This window comes from Equus quagga, chromosome 8 (assembly GCF_021613505.1).
Source record: "Equus quagga isolate Etosha38 chromosome 8, UCLA_HA_Equagga_1.0, whole genome shotgun sequence".
NCBI lineage: Eukaryota > Metazoa > Chordata > Mammalia > Perissodactyla > Equidae > Equus > Equus quagga.
In genome coordinates, this window is record NC_060274.1 from 30,133,099 (window position 1) to 30,155,913 (window position 22,815).

General features: G+C 39.1%; 1 protein-coding gene across 1 annotated transcript in view; it reads right to left on the reverse strand.

The window, feature by feature from the left end:
• Window positions 1–22,815, reverse strand: part of RELN (reelin) — a 461,988-nt gene that overhangs the window by 200,791 nt on the left and 238,382 nt on the right. The window contains exon 8 of the mRNA XM_046670156.1: window positions 21,947–21,998. Coding sequence (XP_046526112.1) covers window positions 21,947–21,998 — 52 coding nt within the window. The remainder of the gene's footprint in view (window positions 1–21,946; window positions 21,999–22,815) is intronic.

Below are 22,815 nucleotides of genomic sequence, written 5' to 3' on the forward strand. Positions count from 1 at the left end.
GATTAATAATGCCATTATGGTTCTTGCAAGTTATTATCAATTAATAGCGATTACATTAAATGGTATATGTCATTAAACTGAATGAGGAATAAAAATACCATTCTTCTTGTCTGTGTGTGTTATTTAAATGAGACAGTACGTGAGAAACTACAATACTATAAAGAAAATTCAAGTACTAAATGAATGAGAACTATCAGAGATATGACTGATATTCTCCTACTATAGCCCACCGTAAAAGATTTAAACGAGAGACATTATGTCTCATTGTGAATATTTGATGATTATTTCTCACTGATATTTTCAACATTGGAAATATGAACACCAAAGGAAGTTTTAAAACTCTAAGAATTTGTTTCTACATGTTCAATGAATTCCTATAATAAAACATAGTAAAACTGTAATTTCAAAGATCTTCTCAGAATACCCCAAACAGCCATGAAACATATGCCAGAAAAGTTCATCGTAACTGAATAGCAGGATTTTTTATACTATATTAAAAACAAATGAACCAAAAGAAAAAGAAATAGCGCAATTTATGTTTAACTTTCACCCATCTGCCTCAGCAAACGGCATCTGCTGACGGCTTGTACATTTGTAGTACGCAGGAGTTCCAAGCTTTAATCAGACTCATTTATCTTATTTCAGTGGTGTTTAGCACAACACCAGTGAGTCTGCAATCGCCAAAGCTGGCAATGTGCTAAGAGGCCGAACAGGAGTTTTTCTAGATTTATTCTCACAGCCAAAACGAAGGAGAAAAAAGCATGAAAGAAAGTCTATTCAAAGGAAAGCAACCCAGCAGCTCGGAGCCCAAAGAGAAACCCACCTTATGCCATTCTGATCGTTGCTAAATTCTACCCTTCATAAGCAGCTCCTTAAAATAAGTATCAAATTGTGGGGCTGGAAATGGAAACGGCCGGGATATGTGGAACAAACCTCAACACAAACATGAATGAGGTCTGGCAGACAATCTGTTTATTTCTAAAGAAAGCTCAAATTAGCCTAAAGAATTTCAATGGTATTTATGTGCTTCCTTTATGGTGTCTACACCATAAGTACTTACAAGCAAATATATGTGAGTCCCCGAGAAAGGAAAGGATAGAACAAATGATAACCAAAGATGCTCTTTACAGAACGCAATTCCTGGCAAATTGTCTATAAATCGAGAAGAGAGAAGGAAAGCTGATAAACACCAAAATAAAAATGTGCCCAAGTATGACCTTGATGACACATAGGGCTTCTCTCCTGTCTATTATGCTACAATCTCAATGTTTTGACTCTAAGTTTATTACACACCCATAAAACAAAAAGGCACCTGGCAGGTGACTCACTTTTCCTCAGCCACTTAAATTCTTTCATATCCAAAATATTAGCATCTTTTGAAAATTCAGCAGACCCTCATCAGCTCCTGCCAGGACTCTGCAATGGTGATTAGCTGGTCTCTGTCTACAGCATCACATGTCCTTATCCAGTCACACTGTCACCAGTGCTCTTCCTACAAGTAAATTCAATCATGTTACCTCCCTCTTAATCTGTCAACAATTCCTCAGTCCCTTCAGGATAAAGCTGTACTTCTGCTCTCAGTGGCACAAAGGTACACCGTTCCTAGAGATCACATGTATATCCTGGAAAACAGAACTAGCCCAGGGTTATCTTAAGGGGTTCACAAGTGAAAAGATGGTCAGAAAGGCAAATGGACTCTAACAGAGGGATGGACAAGAGGAAGACCAGGACTAGGGTCCCGGGTATGAGTGGCATCAGAGGAGAGGCATGCACAAGCAAGGGAACTGAAGTGGGAGGTCCCCAGCTGGAGAAGCACCCCCCAGGAGAACCAGTCAGCTTTGGATACCTGCCCTACTCTGAGGTCACTCTCACCAAACTACCGTTCCAAATGGTGCCAGTCCAATGAATAAATGATTCCCCACTCCCACTCCAAGGGTAGCTGTTCCACATATACTGGGGGAAATTTCTCTTCACATAAACCCTTCTGAATTGCAACCCCACTGTCACCTAGACTGAGGTCAGCAGAGTTAGGGTTTGTTCTTGCCCACACTGACAGTGGTTTCTTGCCTCTGTCTGGGATGAGGGGAGGAAAGAGTTAATCAATGACCTTCTGCCCAGGTGCCTGATGCGCCCCCAACTCCCTGCTCCCAGACGCTTGGAGCAGAGCCATCACATACCTCAAAGCACCTCTCCTGCAGGGAGGAGGCAATAAGAACAGGTGCCACGTGCAACAGGTACCTCTTTCTTTCCCCTCTTAAATCCAAGATCCTTAATTGCAAAAACTGAAATTTAAAACTGGGAAGGAAAGATAAACCCAGATGTCAAATGCGAAATACCCTCTTTTGGCAGATCCACTTTCTCTCCTTCAGATCACTTCCGGTGGAATCCTTCATCCTAGAGTAGCAATTGTGCAAGGATTTAAAGAATTGCTGAAGGAGGGAAAATAATTTAGAACCATGGTTATACAAGTATGATCCGAGAGCCATTGAGGGACTTAGACTGGTCTAAAAACTCAAATACTTTCTTTGGTTCTTACAGGTAAATGAACCCAAAGATTTTCATTTTCACCTACAGCAAGGGTACAAGTCACCTACAAAGTGATTAAGGGCTCCTAAAGTTTGGTATTCCTAAACAAAATCACTGAAATTCTAGGATTTACTGAGGACTCCAATCCAACAGTCTAAGAAATCTGGCTCTCATGTAGAGCTACACACACAAAGATTCCTGAAATACCCACAGTGTGGGGGAGGATATGATATTTTGTGTTAAAAGTGCCTCATCAGTGTTGTTTCTAGTTGGTCTTGGCTGTCAATTCTTGATTTAAAATTGACAAATAAATTGATAAACGATAAAAGATAAACCTACAGTTATTTACAGTAACTGTCATTTAAACTATTATTGGTTATTTAGTCAACCCCATAGTATATAATGATGGATATTTTTATCAACATTTCTGGCCTATTATTGTCTTACAGTTTGTCCTATGGCTTAACACATATATGCACTGTAATATAAATACAAATATTTCTACTGCTCTGCCAAAGCATTATCTACATAAAGCCCTGAAATTATCTTGCAAAGAAACAGTTCATTGACATCCTGAGTTTGTGCCTATGAATTTGTGCTATTTTAATAAGTAGCTTTGCATTATCAAGTTAAGTATAAAAATACTGGGTTACTTTAAAAATTTTTCAGAGTTTTAACATAAAATCAGACGTCTAAGTTCATTCTTATTAGGTTAAAAATGAAATACATATCATTAAGAAAAACAGAAACGGACAATAATGCCCTCATCTTTTCACCCACAAATCTACATTTCAATAGCCTCTGTCCATCCGTATCAGTGTTTCCTGCCTTCCTCCTGTTACAGCGGATGAAGTGTTTCTGTTCTAATCAATGGTGAGCCTTCTCATGTGGTCTAGATCCCACCTTCTCCTGCCCCTTAAGATTTCCCCTCTCTTTCTCCTGCATCATCACTTTCTCCCAATGAGTTTCCTGGATCATTCCTGTCATCATATACATCATAGAAACATATGAAGTATCTCCTTTCTTAAAAAAAAAAACACAACTCTCTTGATGTTACACTCCCACCTTCTGCTCCTTCCCATACTATTTTTGTTCCCTTTACAGCAAAACTTCTCAAAAGGGTTGTCCAGCGATTGCCTCCACTTCTTCACATCCTATTCTCTCTTTCCCCCTCCACACAGGCTTCTACTCTCAAGCACGACCCTGAAATTGCTGTGGTTAGGTCACTAGCGAGTCCATGTTGCCAAATCGATGGACCACTTTCCCAAATTCAGGTTACTTGGCTTCTCAGCAGGATTTGGCACAGTTTATCCCTCCCTCTTTCTTGCATACTTTCTTCTCTTGGCTTCTACCACCTTCGTGATTTTTCTCCTGCTTCACTGGCTGCTGCTTCTCAGTCTCCTTTGTTGCCCTTTTCCTTCTTGACTTCAAAATTGTTTTAGTACCTTTCTCTTCTCTTATCAACATTGCTCTCTTTGTTAATCTTACCCACTTTCAAGGCTTTAAATAACATCCATAATAGATAATACCCAGGATTATATCTCCCATGAGATTCACACTTAGAGATCCAACTGCAATTTACCACCTCTAATGGACATCTCTAACTTACTAAGCCAAAATTAAAAGTATTGGTTTTCCAGCCCCAAGAACTCACTACTCTTTTCATTTCAAATGACACCACCCCAGACACTTAAACAAACAAACAAACATACAAAACCCAGGAATCATCTTGGAGTCCTCCCTTTGCCTCTCCTCTCACTTCCAACCCATCAGACTGTGCTAGGATTTCTGCCTCTAGAATATTCTTCAGCTTATATCTCTCTCTACTGCTGCCACCCCAGTCAAGTCATGACCAGGTCTTGCTGGTTTTCTTGCTCCGTTTTTTATCCTCCTGTAATCCATTCGCCACACAGCAGTTAGAGGGGTCTTTTAAAAACAGAGGAGTCTTTTAAAATGTTTTAATAATCATACCATTCCCTGCTTAAGCCCTCTCAAGGCTTCTCAGCACACCAGGAACAAAAGGATGCGCTCCTCACCATGACACAGAAAATCCTCCATGCTTTGCTGTCCTGTACGTCTTAGACCTCCCTTGTACCACTCTTCTCTTGTTTACTATGCTCCAGACACTCTGGACTTTCTTCCTCTTCCCTGAACACCCCATCTCCGGCTTCTGAAACTACACTGATTATGACAATTTCCTCACATCCCATTCTCTCCTCATTCCATTCATATCTTTCCCCGTAGACCTTGCTCTGGCTGGGTCCCTCTTCTCCATCAGGCATCTCTGTAAATTACCACCTCCTCAAAGAAGCCTTTCCTGAGCACTCAGTCTAAAACTCCATCCCCAATCTCCACTCATCCTCCATCTGATCACTCAGTTTTATGTCACTCATACTACTTATCAGTATCTAAATTTACTTTATTTACTTGTCTATGTGCTCTGTGTCCATCTCCTGTGAAAAAGCAAGACCCATCCGAGTAGGAACTGTCTGTCTTCTTGACTACTTGTGTCCCCAGTACTCAGGGCAGTGCTTGGGACACAGCAGAAGCTCCATAAACTGGCTGGATCATGAAGAAGTTTGCTGTAATTTGTTTATTTTAAATTCTCCATTTCTTGTTTTTACTGAGTTATGTTTCTACTACAAAGGGGAACTGTAACAGGAGAAGGGACTCCAAAGGACTTTCAACTTGTCTGAACGGGTCACAGTGAAAAACCCCTGACAGTCACGCTTTGGAACATCTGACTGCATGCATCCTTCCCGCAGGTTAACCTGGGCGCAGCTGTAGAGTCAACAGGGCAACAGGTCCCCCAAGTTAATTAGAAAATGCCCCAAGATGACTCAGATGGCTACATAATCCAGTCTGCTTTCAGAAGAAAAATATCAGAGGACAAATTACACAAGTAATTACAGTACATTTTGATCAGCCAGATAAAGTAACGTGAGGAATAATGATAGCCAGATGAATTATTTGACTTATTAGCAAAGTCTCATTATAATGTCCCAGCATAATTAAAAAGAAGCAATTTGCAAAGTCATACAAAGTAGTCATAAGCCACAGAGAACACCATCCCAAGGCACAAGTTCCCACCTCTCCATCGGGAATCATTTTCTACCGCATTAAAAAAAAAAGTTTCTCAAATATAATATCTTCTTGATCATAAGACATTATCTTGTCTCTTTAAGTTGATTTATTTTGTTTCCCTTTGAATATTTAAATAGATTAACACACTGTTTTAAGGGGGGAAACCCACTTTTACAGTTAGGAAGAAACCTAATAGAAGTGCAACCTTATAGAAAAATGTTACTCTAAATTGTAATGCTGCGGACTAGTGAGAAAGTCATTGTATCATATAGCCTTAAACAGATGTTATTTAATTTTTCTCACATGAGGAAAGTCTACGTGATAATAAATTCAATGCTTGTTAGCATTACTGATAATTTTATATAATTTTTTTACTTCACTTTTTAGAGTGGAATTTCCTCTGAAAATAAGATATCTTCCAGAGAGGGAGTATGTGGCTTAGGACAGTGGACAGTGGAGGGGGCTGCCAGAGTTGCAATCCGGGCCTTGACATTTCTTAGCTGTGTGACCTTGGGCAAGTCATTTAACTTTTCTGTGCCCAGTTTCCACATTTGTAAAATGTAAATAATAATAGCAATCTCTTCACAGAACTGTTGTGAAGGTTAAGGAGTTAATGCATGAAAAGTGCCTAGAAAACAGTTCTTGGGCCGCACTATTTAACAGATTTCAGCTATGATTCAATATTTTTGTTTCATTTCATAAATTCATTTATCCTAGAAAAAGGAGCAAATTCCTGATAGTATTTGTTCATGGGCTAAATCTTAAATTGCATTACTGCTTATCAAAGAATTTATAGCACATTTGTTTTGCCCTACTGCTTCTTTACTTTGGGCTATTTCCTGATTCCTTAGTGGAAATGCAGTGAGCTCACTGAGGAAATGAAAACCGAGACTTAAATGAGTCGTCTCCCTGTGTGTCAGCATCACTGGTAAACGCGTTAGTGGGGAAGAGAAGACACCATTTTCCCTGCGGCTTCCCGCTCCATCCTCTCCTTCCCCACAGCCAGCCACCTGCACCTGCAGACCGTCCTCCAGGTATTTACTAAATCTATGCCCATCCTTTACCTTCACCCCCACCGCCTCACTCCATCTCTCACCCAGATCAATGTGATAACCTCTCAACTGGGCTCTCAGAACAAACAAGAAAGGCTAACCTTTTTCTAAAGAATTTCTTTATCATTTGCTTTAAACATCTGCAGAAAGACATTTTTTAAAAGAGATTAAAAAAATAGTTGGATTAAAAAAAAAGCCACATCCTAACGTTTCCCAACTCATACAATTTTAATTATGTGAAAAGTGTTAACCTGATATAATATTGCAATCAGGATTAAATTTGAGACACCAGTATAATCCATATTTGTATTCTAACGAATGAATTCCATAATAGCTTGTAAATCTGTTTCTAAAATAATCATTTTACCATAAAGAAACAATATTTACAAGTGTAAAAAGTACCTGGTAATTTTTATTTAAAAATAAAGGAAGAAAAAGGACGGCAAAGCGTATTTTATTTCTATATGGTCGCTCCCTTTTACTGTTAAAGAGACTCATCACCATAATTCTAAGAAGTATTTTATTGTATTCTTGGTCTGACCTATGAACTACTTTACTCAATTTAAAATTACAGATGAAATTGGTATCAACTTTTATCCCTGGTTATATTTAAATAGCACTATCCCTAGTATAATTCAGAAAAAAATAGATAAGTAACCTTCCACTTTTGTTATAGGGAGTCAGGCCAAGATGATCAATCTATCAACCAATCAATTAATCAATAAATCAGCCAATTTATTTTGAGTGAACTCAAAAGCCTAGGTACGTTCTTGTGATTCAGTCCCACTTCCCCTGCCTTCGGTCGTCACTCAGGAAAAACTGGGAAACCCATACCCTTTGAAGAGCCCTTCCCACTTCGGAAGTAAAATGTCATTTAGTTCTGACATCTGCTTCAGGCTCTTGTGGTGAAACAACAGTGGTCCTCATGGCTGTTACACTGGCTGTTCTGCCACACGAACTTTCCCACACCATCCAGGCCTCTGCTCAACGGTTTCCATCAGAGGGCTTCCCCCGGCTACCTTCGGTCAAGTGCTAACCCTCACTGCTGACTCCTGATTCATTTTCTTCACTGCACTATGACTCCCTGACATATTCATTTGTCTGATGGTTCCCTCCTCCCATCAGAACGTCAGTTCCACCAGGGAAAAGACTGTGTTTGGCAAATTCTGTCTCTGTGGTGCCTTGAGAGCTGCTCCACACAGAAAAGGAGCTCAGTGGATCACTGCTGAATGAATGAATGAAACAAACCCAGGAAAGACAAACTCTAGGAAGAGAATCTTTTGGAAATACAATTATACCATTATTATTTATTATTATTATTATTATTGGCTCTTTTGCACACTTCTCTACAGAAGGATAAGGAGATGGGGGTGACTTATAGCCTCTGTCCACCAGCATAGAGACTGATACGCTTCTAGGAAGAGCCAGAGGGGCAGCACATTTGCTCTCTCGTGCTGAGAACCGTCTGGGCAACAACATTACATGGTTCAGCTGATGCCGCATTTCTGTTCCTCTATTTGATATCTTTCCCCGCTGACGAGATGCAAGTATAAATTAACTACAATTGGTTGAATAACAATATGGCAACTCCTTTGATATTTCTTGAGCTGGCTGCCTTAACCAGAACAGACACCATGATAACCATATTCTCAGACAAGATGTACTCCTGGTTAACTCATAGTTCATTCTTGTGATCCAGTTCTAGGATTTAGGACCACAGTGGGAAGACATTTAAGAGATCATGAAGATGAACAGTCTCACTTTACAAACAAGTCGCCAGGGGTCCAGACAGGCTCTGCCACTTACCCAAGGTTATATGGCAAGGTCAACTGGCAGAGAAAGGACTAAACGGCCTGACTCCCAATCCAGTGCTCTATAAACGAGGAAACATTTATACCAACAGCAAAAGTTGTTTGTCAATAAAAATGAGTCATAAAGACATGGAAAACGCTGTACAATATTCTGAATGTAAAAAAATACATGACAAAGTATCTACATTGGAAAAAAGTATTATTTTGCATTAATAACTATTATTTATTAGGGATCAGAACACTAGCTGCAGCAGTCTGCAGAAATCTCTGTGGTCCCACACACAGGACTACTGAGATGGGCAAAAGCAACAGAATGTTAAATAAAGGGAAGGTGATGGGATGTGACTGATATTTGGAAGGGAAAGTCGAGGCAACTTGCAGGAGGGCACGAAAGAAGTATGGAAATGACATCAGTTTATCAGAATGTAAACACGATGTATTGCTATAACACATATAAATGTAATGCTCGATTCTAACATGTCAGTGTAGACAGTAGACAGTGTAGACAGAAGTGGATTTGCCATGAAGCTGATGCAGGGCTCCTCCGTTGCATAAGCACCTTCCAAGTCCCCGGGAGGAGCTCTAGCAATGTGCTCACCTGAGCAGGTTGCATAACATTTGCAACCAGTTAAGACCACTGTCTCCATTCTGACTACTCCCTCAGCATCTTCTCCTCATGTCAGGTGCTAGTGGATGCCCACATGCGGTTTAAAGATCCAGCCAAGGGGAAGTTGAGTGGGAAATACATTATTTTGCGTTAGTGTGACATCGTCATGTAGTTACCCTCTACATGCAGGTGCCCTCTGTTTTATAGCGTAGTTATTCTCAGTGTAGAAAGAGAATAGGATGTGATCGGTTTGAGGGACGTGCTTATGGCCCACTGTGCTCACGCGCACAGCATCATGACCCAAGGACGAGGGTGATCAACTCTTTAATTAGTGATGTCAATTCACTCATTAGTTAGCAGTTGAGATAGTCACTGCACAGGGAAAGTTAAAATGCCCTGAAATCTTACAGTTCATACATGAAGGAAATAAGATAGAGATTCCTCCATTTAACATTATCAAATTTAAATTATCAAATGACATTATCAAGAAGAAGTTGTGAAGGTAAAATGTTAATAATAAAAAACCCCTCTGATCCAGCAAGCTAGAAGCAGAATTTTCTATTCTCTCTATAGAAAATATTATAAAATTATCATATGAAGAGGTGATGTAGGAATATGTAGCCAAATATTGTAAGGAAAAAAGATGTTATATTTCTTTCTTTTTTTTTGAGGAAGATTAGCCCTGAGCTAACTGCTGCCAATCCTCCTCTATTTGCTGAGGAAGACTGGCCCTGAGCTAACATCTGTGCCCATCTTCCTCTACTTTATACGTGGGACACCTACCACGCATGGTTTGCCAAGCGATGCCACGTCCGCACCCGGGATCCGAACCAGCGAACCCCGGGCCGCTGAAGCAGAACGTGTGCACTTAACCACTCCACCACTGGGCTGGCCCCAAGATGTTATATTTCTGGATTTTGTGATGTTTGTGGTATCGTCGGCTTCTAAAAATTTGTAATTTGCTGTGATTTTTTTTCTCATTCTAAATAAATATTCATATTTGTACCTAATTTTGAATGTGGGATTTTGTATTTTTTTTTCCTTAAAGAGAACTTAGCCCTTACCTTACCTGTATAAGCTTCAAATGCAGGCCCACAAAACCTGGACCCACCCCTGCTCAGGGCATCTACTGCATGCGTGTTCCCACATTTTAAATCACATCTTAGATCATAGGTCCTGAAGCACAGAGTCCAGATTACATAGTTCCTTTTCCACTTTGCTTAGCATGGCACAGTCAAGCAATAAACGTGTTTTAATGCAGGACAACATTAAGAAGAGAATGAGAAGTTGTAATTTCCTTCTCTATCACTTAAGGCAGATTTGGCTCAGTTAAAATACTCTTAAAAGGAAATGATCACATTACAAACAGATTAGGATTGATGGAACGCCGTTGATCAACTACTTTTAAGTAGTTACAATAGTAGTTAAGTAGTTAAGTAGAAGTAATTGTGATTACTTTTAAGTAATTGTTTGCTTACACTAGAAACATGGCATTCCTCTTTGGACTGTGTGAGAGATGAACCTGAATGAATCCTACGCTGACACTCGGGGACCCACAGCTTCTCTCAGAGAGAACCTGGAACTTCTGGGACTTGCTAACTGGAGTGCCTCTGTGCAGGGCTGGCTGGGAGAATCTTAAAGAGCTGTTTGAGTTTATAATGCCAAGAAGACACAAGCACAGGAACAACAGCAATTATGTGCTAATCAATGAAGCCTACACTAAGCACACTGAAAACCTGTTCACTGCGCAATAGTCCATTCACCAGATTAGACATGTATGGAGATTACAAATACCTCCTAGAATCTGGAAGTTTCCAAAACTCACAAATAAACTTCTTCCTTTCTTCCCATCCCTCTTGGGCAGTTGCCACAAAAACAACTTAAAGAATAGCTTGATTTGGTGTAAAATCAAGGCCACTTAAAAAACAGAAATATTAGTAATTTCTTCTCTTAAGAATTCAAGACTTACTCCCTTTCTCAGAATAATAGCCACACAGGTCCATAATCGCTCGAGGTAAGATAAATTTCAGGATCCAAATTACCTACTTAATTAATTTACAGATTTCAGAAAGGTACTATGGTACATATACCATATACTATACAACATCCCCAGCAAAGTCTGAGGCAACGCTCTATAATCAAATATATTAATATTTCTGCAGTGAAATGCATGAAGATTTACATAAGTAATATAAATAAAGATTATAAATAGCCTTAAATCATTTCAAGTCAGGTCTTGCTGCCAAATGAATTCAGGTCATGTCAGGCTTTTCCATCACATATATTAAAAAGAAATAGTCTCGTGGTTTTTCCGAGTTTTTGTAATATGGAATTACAGATTAGGGACTGCGAGCCTATATCTCCAGCAGCCCTATTTCTTTTTCCTTTTATAGTAGAAGGATAAATCATATGGTCTTAGTCTCCCAAGGTCTGGGTAGTTTTATTTTTATTTGGTTGTGCCCTTCTCTGCAAGGCCCAGGACTTTTCAAAGCAAATCAGAACAGAAACAATAGAAGGAGCTACTGTCCTCTGGGGGTTCGGTAGTGGTTGCCGGGGGGAAGCCTGTTTCTTCAAAGCTCTGCCTGAAAAACAAGCTGCCTTTTTAAATGTAGCACAGGGCCACGGAAGGAGGAGAGAATCGTGCTTGCAGAATTTATAGATGGGGGAAAGCACTGCCAGAAATCATGGCTCTAGATAGCGGAGCGGGGCCCATAAATACTGCAGGCTCGAGGAGTGTCTGGACCCAGTCTGCTGAGGTTTCTGGCAGCACAAGGGCCGCCGTGCCATTACTCAGACTCAGACCCCGGAGACGAGGAGCAGGGCTCCGGGAGCCGCATGTAAACAACAGCATTTGATAAAGAAAGATCATCAAGTTATGAAATGGACGTAATCTGGCTACTTAGAACTTCCTGCTACGACCAGCACAAATCTTAGCAGGATCAACACATCCTTTCAGCTTTTCAAGGCAGACAAACGGAGGACGGGACCATTAACTGGCAGTGGTAGTGAATGGAAAGAAAAAGATGAATGGGGAACTTTTAGAGAAGCTTTTAAAAAGCTAGACACTGTCACTCCCAAGGGATATTACATGTGACTGTAGGCTAGGGTATTCAAGAAAAGGACTTGCCTCATTCTATATTGTGAAAAACGTAATGAGCAACATGAACATATTGGCATAATAAGCAGTTCTGGCAATTATCTATGGGTTTTCTGCTAAGAGCAACTTTTCTCCCTAGGGAGAAAATAATATCCCTGTACCCCCAAAACATCAAGGAGCACAGCAAAAGCTTATTTGCCACTTTGCAATTTTTCTTCTTCAGAATAATTCTGCCACAAGCAAGTCATGGACCATTATTATACAGACGATCAATATTTTTATAGTTTCACAAACTTCTGTTCAAACACATCATTGGAGGCAGCTGTGCATGTTTGTTTTCCAGTAACAACAATGATGCAGAGCACGCTGATATTACACTTAGATTTTTATTTCCTTCATTATTGAATCTGCCGGCAAAAATCCTTAGGGCATTAACCCATGGCATCAAAATAACCGACAGTTAACAGAACAACATCTTGATAACATTGCAAGTCTAGAAGCACCACCTGATGAATGGTACTTAAATTATGACTCCCAGTTTTAAGCACATAATGCTGTAATTTCCAGGATAACTGGTTTAGTATATTTCTTAGTGTTCATGTTTGTTTTATTCCCTTCCTACAACAAAAATCTAAACTTTATAAGATTTTAAGTATCTGGGCATAATGTTTTGCAATGTGGCATATCTATATAAATTTGTTCCGTTAGTTTGTAAATTTCGTAAACAATGTAATCAAGTTTGTACTCCAGGAGTCAGCTAGCTTCTTGCCTGATACTCTTTGGAGCAAATTGTTTTTGTTACTTATTACCTTCCTGTACGTCAGCTATCCACAGAGTACTTTGGAATGTAGAGTGCAAGGAAATGGGAAGAAAATCTACCCGGGAAGATGGGAATTTGACCTCATGTGGGCTATTTTACCAGGTCTCAGACCACAGGAGAAATAAATGCACGAGGAATAGCCTAACAGGGAATGCTGTGTTTGGCTCCTTGGCTCCTCGTAGGCATCTCTTAGCTGTTGTCCCCATGTCTGACCATGCTTACACAACCTGCCACACAAGGCTGCTCCAGGCTCTCATAAAATGCAGGCTTGCTGGCTGCTCCAGGCTCTCATAAAATGCAGGCTTGCTTCGCCTGGCCCGTGCCTGCACAGACAGTAGCTCATGCCTTGTTGAAGTTCAGGGGCTGTAGCCAACAAGCAGCAGTCTGATTCATGGGTAAGACGCAGGGAAGGAAAAATGGTTACTGTATCGGCTAATGCTTTGTGGCAGCCCGGGTGGGGAGCCTCCTGGGGCTTCTCAGACTCAAATGACAGGGATGGGAATTGTGACTGAAAGGAGCCCACAGATATGACTTTAATTAAGAACAGTTCCATTCCGCACGAGAGGAAATCCTCGAATCACTCTCAGATCTGTCAAGAGCAAATGAATTCAATTTTGGTAAAATATGATGACCGAAGTTGAGATCAATCATTATTTTATTGATGGAAATTGTCGGGTTAGAGAAGTCAACATGCCCAAAATCTTCAGTTGTCCCAAAAGATCAATTATTTGAATATGGAAATCTAGAGTTTATGTCAATACCTCTGTTTTACCCACAAATATCTTTGCGGGGAAATTTAGGATGTTTTTCAACTGAAGAAACATATTTCAAGGACAGTATTGTAAGAAGGACCATTAAATGGAAGTGACATTTCCATTTTAAGCGTCTACTAAAAACTGACATTAAGGATTAAGAAAGATCAAATAAAGTAGAACAATAGAAAGCCTCAAAAATATTCTGTATTTCAATAAAAACATGCTTCCTTTAAACTTGAAAGACCTCTTTTACATAATGTAGAAAAAGAGCAGAGTTTTAAAGCAATTCCTCTTCACCTTCCGTTTTATATTTGTTTATCTTTAAAATGAGGCTACTAGTAATAATTTCTGTTTCGACTGTCTTTCTTGGTAAACAGGTCACTAGGTCTGAAAACCTTTCTTTTTGAATGAATGTGACAGTATGTGATTTATTGTACTTAATATTTTGCCCCTTTAGCCACTTCCTTGGCTGCAATTCCCAAACCTCATTAGGTGACTTCTTTCAGTTTATGGCAGATGGACAACGACCACAGGACACAAAGTGAACAGCTGTCCTCCCCTTTTCTACCTTTCTCCCTTTCAGTCCTAGCCCCATTCCCTCACTTCCAAAATATTTGTATTTCTTCCTGTTTACTGCCACTCTTATCATAAGGGATAAAGGGGCCAATGCTCTTCCAATGTATGGAATGCCATGTCATTTCCAACCACTTTTGGGTGCCTAACCCTTTGCAAGTCTCCTCCCAAGCCTGGAGCATGAAACTTTCATCAGATCTTATGTTGGGAGAAACAGAAGGAAGAGAAATGCAAAATGTGTCAAGCTTTGCCAGGTTCCCTGCCAAGCAGCCCTCCTTTCCCCAGGGCTGAGGTCACATAACCTAGCCCAAGTGCTCAAGTCTGGCTCATTTTCTAGGAGGACTAATCCTCAACTTAGGCAGCAGGTGTTAAGTACCGCCCCTCCCCACCCCCAGCAATCTGGAGACTCAGTATTATCACCCTTGTTGCTCTTCTGGTTCTGACCTTGGTCTCAAGGTCTTTGAATGGTCCCTGCCTTGTCTCCCTGCCAAGCTTCTAACCTTCACTGTGATGCCGACCCTCTGGGGCAGTACCACACCTGCTCTGGTCAGTCTCCCTCCCAAATGAAGTCTTGCCCCTGGATCTCCTTCTTTCCTGGCCTTTCCACAGGCTGCATACTCTCCTCTGTGGTCCTCTCCCTTCCTTGCTTTCTTCTCACACATGGATTCCCCACCCCAACAAACACCTATTTGATAACAAACTCCTCAAAGGCTGGGCAGTGTCTTAGGTTTTGCTTTCCCACAGTGGATGTAAGCACATAGAGTTATATATAGTACACACCCTAAAGATCTCTCCAATAGAAGAATCCTTGATCAAGAGTCCTTGATTGACAAGAAAGCGAAAATTACTGGCTCAGATCAAGTTCTGATATCGCCCATGGATTTCACTCAGCAAACTCCTTGCCTCGGGGTCAACAACGGGTATAGTATTGAGCACTGATGTGGAACATCTCTAGATCTCTTTCCTAACTGATGAATTTAATTCAATTCAGTTCATAGTTACTCAGTACTACTTGTGAGCAAAATTCTGCCCTATATATAAAGAGGGATACTCGTACATTCCTTAGCCCTCGAAGAACATCTAAGCTATACAGAGAGAAAGTGGATGTGCAGAAATGGCCAGTGTAATAAATCAAAGTAGAGTGAAGTAGTATCATAAAATAAATACAGAGATAGCGGGGCTTCAGAGGTATCAGCCTGGGGCAATGAGATGAGTTTTCATGGAGAAGAGACCACTTAGTCTACACCAATGATCAATTTCTTCTCACCCCGTAGTTCGCTACTATCTCCCTTCTCCTAACAGCCCTCAGTAAATATTAGGAGAACATATTTATGAATGAATTACTGATATTTATTTTTTAAACCTCATCAAGGTGAGTGACAATGAATTAAATATTCTAAGGGGGAAATGGAGGGGCCAGCCCGGTGTTGTAGTGGTTAAGTTCCACGCATTCCACTTTGGCGGCCTGGGTTCATGAGTTTGGATCTCTGGCTAGGAGCTACACCCACTTGTCAGCCATGCTGAAGCGGCCACTCACATATAAAGCAGAGAAAGACTGGCACAGATGTTAGCTCAGGGCTAATCTTCCTCAGTCTTCCTCAAGCAAAAAGAAAAGGAAGATTGGCAACAAATGTTAGCACAGGGCTGATTTTCCTCAGGAAAAAAAAAAAAGGAAAAGGCATAGTATCTTTCAAATCGTATTTTAATTCACATAATTATTTAGTTATCAGTTTTAATAATTCAAAGACACTTATAATTAATCTCAACAATCTTTGCCAGAACCTTATGCTTAGTAGAATTTTACAATTATTTCAGAATATTCCCTTTTATTACTTGAAATAAGACTTAAGAACTTAAGATGAGGTGGATTTGAAATATGTATAAAGTTCGTTTATAGTGGTCTTTTAAAATATATATTCCATAAAAAGGAATAGGTCAACTCCAGCATGAAGAAGTAGGATAACCTGAATTATAATCAGTTCCAAACCTTTATTTATTAAATTTAGATAACACAGAAGTGTTCCCTATATAAATATTTCAGTCTTTGTGTTAATATAGATTCTTGAAGCTCTAAAAATCAAGTCATAAACAAGTCTTATTTTAATATCTTTTATATCCAAGAATCTTACAATCAAATAAAATAGGTATTTAACCTGTAAAGCATATGTATTAAACTAATTTTACCATTAAAATTTTCCAAACTTCTGTTTTTTATTTGTATTTGTCTTGAGCTCAAGTCACCAGAGATTTTGTTAGTCTCATACTTAGAGATCTTCAGGTTTTCAGAAGAAGTTTTCACTCTTTCATAATAAATGCCCCAATGTTACTCACTTACCAAGGAAAGTGACCCTTGAGAAAAATGAGAGTCTAATTTAGAAATATATTTCTGTAAGTTCACAGAGGAAATGAGCAACAATTCATACCAAGATTCGAAGGCCTCAGTTTCTCCTCCAACTTGAGAGCAAGTTTCTCTATTGAACCAAGTTCTGAGTAATTAAGATGTTTATGAATTAGGCTTGAGGGAAAAACTGCCCCCCTTAGGTTGAACGCAATATAATACCTCTTCCTAGTGGCATTTTATTCATTATATTTATTTGAGCAAAAATAATGCCAGATCTCTTTTCTTGTACAAAGCAATCTTCCAATTCATCAATGAGAGTACCTCTAACTTTTGTAATCTTCTAGTTCTTATTTTTCAAAATACTCTCATTTGTCTCAGAGACTCTGTAGCATATACAGTACATAAAAGAATAATTCAGGCCTAAGGACATTTTCATATCTTAATCTGTAGATATAAAACATTTACGATTTAATGACCTTCTTCTGTCTTGAAACAAACAAAAAAGCAGTAAAAAAAAATAAACACATACACAAAACTTCAAATCTTTAGGGTATTCATAAGTAAAACCAAAGAAAAAAGCTACTAATTCTATAAATTATGAACAAATAATAGATTCTAGCTAGTTCAATGATAACGAACTGATAAATACATGGATATATATTTTTGTCCACTAGCTTCACTAAAAACATAGTTTATTGGCGCTTTTCTGTTTTCTTCTTGGTCATCTTTTCCATTGATTGAGGTCCTCAGCTCACCTCCCCCAAATCCTCTCTTGGCATGAAATGTCTGCATCACACTAATTTAGCACTTGATTACATACTATTACAGATGTGTCTGTAATAGTTACTTGTCACTTAGGTGAGAAATATTTATGAGCATATACTTATTTTGAGTCCCGGGGCTAAGGGCTGAGAACATCATGATGGACAAGATAGATTTACCTCCGAAGCCAAACTGTTTGCTCTTCATGGTATCTGTTTTTAAATGCTCTACCTTTAATCCCCATTTGACTGATGAATTTTGTTAATCTGAAGAAAGAGCTGGGCTATGTTGAAGAAGGATATTGGCAAGTTCTTGCTGAGTAGTCAATGCAGATTTATATCAAGGAAGGGACAAGTTCACACTTAACACAACTCTTCAAATAATCTTTCCTAGGAATTAATTTCATTATATTTTTTATTGCTCAAGAGAGAAAGAGGCCATTTTGCTCACCTCTATTGTCAATTAAATGAGTTAAAAAACCCCAGCCCATTTTGATCAACTCTTCAGATGGACGCAATTTCATCTGACATTGCTCACAGCTACCCCTGGCCCGTCCTTCTGCTCTAGGAGGACACTGACGTTTCCACCCTATAGCTTGCTTGTGTCACTCTGGCTTCTCACCTGGAAAACTTTTGTCCTTCTCTGACTCACATTCTTTGCTCTCAAGGATTCTCCTCTTTAAGAAGCCTTCCTAAATGGCTCTCCTCTGCAAGACCTAGTTAGGCCTTGCCACTATGGGGACCTGTACATACGTCCATCTCTGTTTATAACAATCTGGCGGTGCTATGGAGGTTTCAGGCTCCGTACGCCTCTCCCACACCACTAAGCACTGTAAAAATGTGCTGTTTTCTCACTTTTTTGTTCCAGAGTTAAAGTTAGCTCAGAACAGTGCTGGGCACACAGTAAATATTCAGTGAAATCTTGTTCAGTGAATGATGGATACAAAGCACTACAAGCCCTTCCCTTGGGAGCAGGATCCTGCCTGGGAAAACAGAGTTTGGAGGCATATGGAAGATAATGGTTTGCAAGGTTATCATCTCAAATTTTCCTTCCTATCCCGGAGGAAATCTAAAGGAAATGGGTAAATGCCCCGAAGGCTACAACCATAAATTCTACAAGTTGAATCTAATCAATCAAGTGAGGACTGTAGCGGATCGATGCCTCAGCACAGAAATGGATATGAGATCTTTCATTGGAATGGAAAAATGAAAAGTTCTTCTAAGAATATTCTAGGACACTTTTCAAGATGATTTAGCTGTTGATAAATTTCAGCTTGCAGAACTGCATTTTCAGAATGCTTTAACTTTAAAACTCATTTGGTTAAGATAGCTTGTATATTTATGCATAAATGTATGTGTGTATACACACACACACACACACACACATACATAGTATATATACATTAGAAGAGTTGGGAAAGCATTGCTGCATTGAGACAGTTTGAGATATTCCTTAATAATTCAAGAAATTTCTTTATACATATTCTGAGGTACTTGGGATTCTTTTGGATAATGCTTGTCATATAATTCAAAATGTTTACAAGAGCAATATAAAAATATCAAGGCAATCATTTATTCTATTGTGTTGTTGTATGTGAATAATTATGAACATAATTCACCACTGAAGCCATACATAATGATAGAATCCGCTAGAAAATTCCTATATTACATCTAAATCTTCACACTATACAACAAACATTTAACATTTTAAAGGACTTTCTGAGGAGTGACACTAAATCTGACCATATTTAACCACATTACAGACATATGTCACTTAACATTGAGAATACATTCTGAGAAATGCATGGTCAGGCGATTTTATCATTGTGCGAAGATCATAGAGTGCACTTACACAAACCTAGATGGTATAGCCTACTACACACCTAGGCTCTGTGGTACTAATCATATGGGACCACCATTGCAGATGTGGTCTGTCGTTGACTGAAACATCGTTATGCAGTGCATGACTGTATTAGTATAGATTGGGAGAATTCCACAAAACACAAAAAAATGTAAATGTTGAACTGTCGACTTACAGTGTTTTTTATAACATATTCAATACAATTGTTGAACTGAGTATAAAAGCAATGGCTACCTGACTGTTGTTGCTATTTTTGTATTTGGTTATCGTGGGACTTGTAAAGCTCAGGATGAACACACACAATTACAACATCTCTGGAATTTGTGTCTAGCCTTCACACCATCCATATAAACACAATGATGCTACTCCAAGTACTCATAACAAGATACACAAAATTATTTCTGGAAGGTTCTGCCCACTATACTGTATTTACCACAGAACGCCATACACCTTACAGCTAATGGTCTGCCACTACATTCTTGGCCACCCTAATCCTTCTTAGTTCCCCCAATTTTTATTCTCAAAATGCAGTAAACTAATTTCCCAATGAAGTCTCTAAGCAGTAAATTATAATTTCTTTTACTAAATATTTTCTATTTCACTCCCAAACGATGACATGTTAGAATTTCACTTTCAACCCTAAAACTGCCGCTTAAAAGATTTCTAAGTGTATTTTTTAGTTATAAACTTGAGATCTCTCACTCTCTCCAACCTCTGATTCTGTCACTCTTCCAGTCTTCTAACCTAGCATTCAACTCAGGCTTTAAATAATACAAGCCACTCTCTGGCCTGGTGGGCTGCATCCCTCTGGCTCGTGGGAAAACCAAGGGCTCTTGCTAAGTCATGGATTTGGGACTAGTCCCAAGACCTGGGCATGGTGCTTGCTCTGAGTTTTGGGTCTCAGGTACGAAACTCGGCTTTCCCTGATTAACTGCCTTTCTCGGCCCTGTCTCATCAGCTCTACAGTTCGTGGGAGGGCGCTATTGAAAGGTGAGGACATAAAGAATCTATGCCTCTCTACAGCACACTCTTTACATTTACAAAAACAGACTTTGTTTTCCTTTAAGGAAGGATAATTTAATTGCTGCTGGATCTCTCCTACCTTGAATAAAACTCAAATACTAGTAGGGTTACGAGGCATATATTTTAAAGCGTATTCTCTTGTATTCTTTAATTGCTGAGAGATAATATCTGAAATCAATATTCATTGCTCTAGCAAAAAGTAAGAATAAGCACTCAGAATACAGATAAACAGGAAAACATTACTCAGCTTATTTTTTAGATTAATAGCATGAAGAATTTAAACACATTTATTCTGGTTAAGAACCTCGAAGTTATTTGCCTCTCATGCTAGAATTTTAAAAATTTGTTTTTCTAGAACCACAACTTTTAAAAAATAAATGCTATTTTTTTCTGATTATAAAAGTTCACTTTATAGAAAGCATAAAGTGATGCTTACTATATTTCGTGCTCACTATAGAAAACTTAGGATACATTTGCTAAGAGAACAAAGAAAACCCTCTCATAAAAAAACATTGTTTTGGCTTTGCTAACGCCCTTCTTATGACCACAGACGGACTTCTAAATAGTCTGCAAATTGTTGTAGGTAATGCTATCAGTGTGAGAAGAAAATAACTCAAATTGTAATCAGGCAACTTCACATAATACCTACAGAAGCTGAAAAGAGGCACACTGATGAATAAGTGACAACCGTGGGACTTGAAGAAAATTGCTCTTGGGCACAATCAACCACAGTGGGCTCCCGGCTATGAGAACACTGATTTGCAATTAGGACTACCAGGCAAGTGAGGGGTACAGTCCTTTCGCTGAAAGTGCATCTCCAAAGATATGAGGGTGAAGGTGGTGGATACCGAGGAGGCTGTCCCAGACATCCTCACGTCACCGGGAGGGGCCAGGAGGAGGTTTCCAAGTTACGGGACCACGATCAATAGAGCTAACCCCCACCTAGAAAGCAATATCTTTCCTCACCTGGAACATTCCCTTTGGAAACTCGTACATGTTATGTATTAATATATACCTTTGAAAATTAGAATAGAAAGTAATATAATAGGCAGCAAAACCATAAACGCTTGCTCACAAGGTACCTTATTTTATTGAATGCTTTGGGTAGGAATTTTTAGCTCTACTACAAAAGCACTTAGAAGAAATATTGCCAGATATATTAATTTTTTCATTATCCATGACTGAATTAAACACAGATTATTTACGTCAAACATGAAGCCCTAATTGATTTCTCTCAGCCACCAATGATCATAATCATCTCTTTCCCTACTAGTCAGTAAGAGTGCAGGAAATAGAACAGATTTCAATCTTAATCTGAGCAAAAAATAGCTAGTAAGGTAATTCTGCTATAACAGAAAAATCCAATGCATTCAAAATCCATATAAATCACTTCAAGATGTTGCAGATTCTCTGCATCATTTTTAAATGCCACTCCCTGCTGGAGAGACGTGAGACCAGAATGTAGCATTTAAATATTTTTTTCTTTCACTTTTAAATGTTTTAAATTACTCACTACCAAGTTAAGACTCACTCTTCTCTAAATCCAAAACCATTTGGCACTGTAATCCTGATTGTACGCAATGATTAAAACAAACATTTCCAAGTTAAATTGCTATAATTGCTAAAAACACTTACCAATGGAAAATTGGAGGACAGAGGCTGTTGTTGTATTAAGGCTTGTGGTAATCTAGAAAAAGGAATACACCAAAATAAGATGAGCGAGAAAGAGAGGAGGAGAAAGAGGCGGACGATGTCGGGAGGAGGGGAGTGCGAAAAGAAGAGGAAAGAAAGGGGCCATTAACAGGCTGTATGTATCAGGTGGTCAGCTTATTTTCATCAGTGTGTCTGAACACACATGTTTCATGTTTCCCTGTGGGGAACGAAGCTGTGAGATCCTGACTTAGGCATTCATGGTATGCTCCCAGTCCTGTTGAAAATTGTTTTTAGTGCAATCTACCAGGTAACCTTGTGAGGGCACTTGATACAGCGCCCACCACCTCCCCTCCAGCCTACATCAACAGTTCTGGGGCCCAAAGGAAAGACTATAAAAAGGCTACCGAACAAAAATCGGGAGGTAAATTAAGAGCAAATGGAAGAATAAGATTATTTTGAAAAGTAAATAGAATTATGCCAGCAAAAGGGGACAGCATTTCTTTGGGGGACAATGAAAATGTTCTAGAATTGATTATGGTGACGGTTTCATAATTTTGTGTATAAACTAAAAACCTTGTACACTTTAAATGAATGAATTATAGACTATGTGGATTATTTCTCAATAAAACTGTTCCTTCAAAAAAAGTTATGGATCGGAAATACCCTTCCAACACATTTCTATTCCTTTCCCTTAGTTTTGTGAAGAAGCATGCTTAAGGATTTTCCCGCTTCTGAACGAGGAACGGTACCTTATTTAACTTTAAATAAATTTAAATTTTTTGAATTTTTATTTATTTGTTCTTTGGAGCAGTGACTTTGACTCACATTAGCACAAACAAGATGAGAATTAA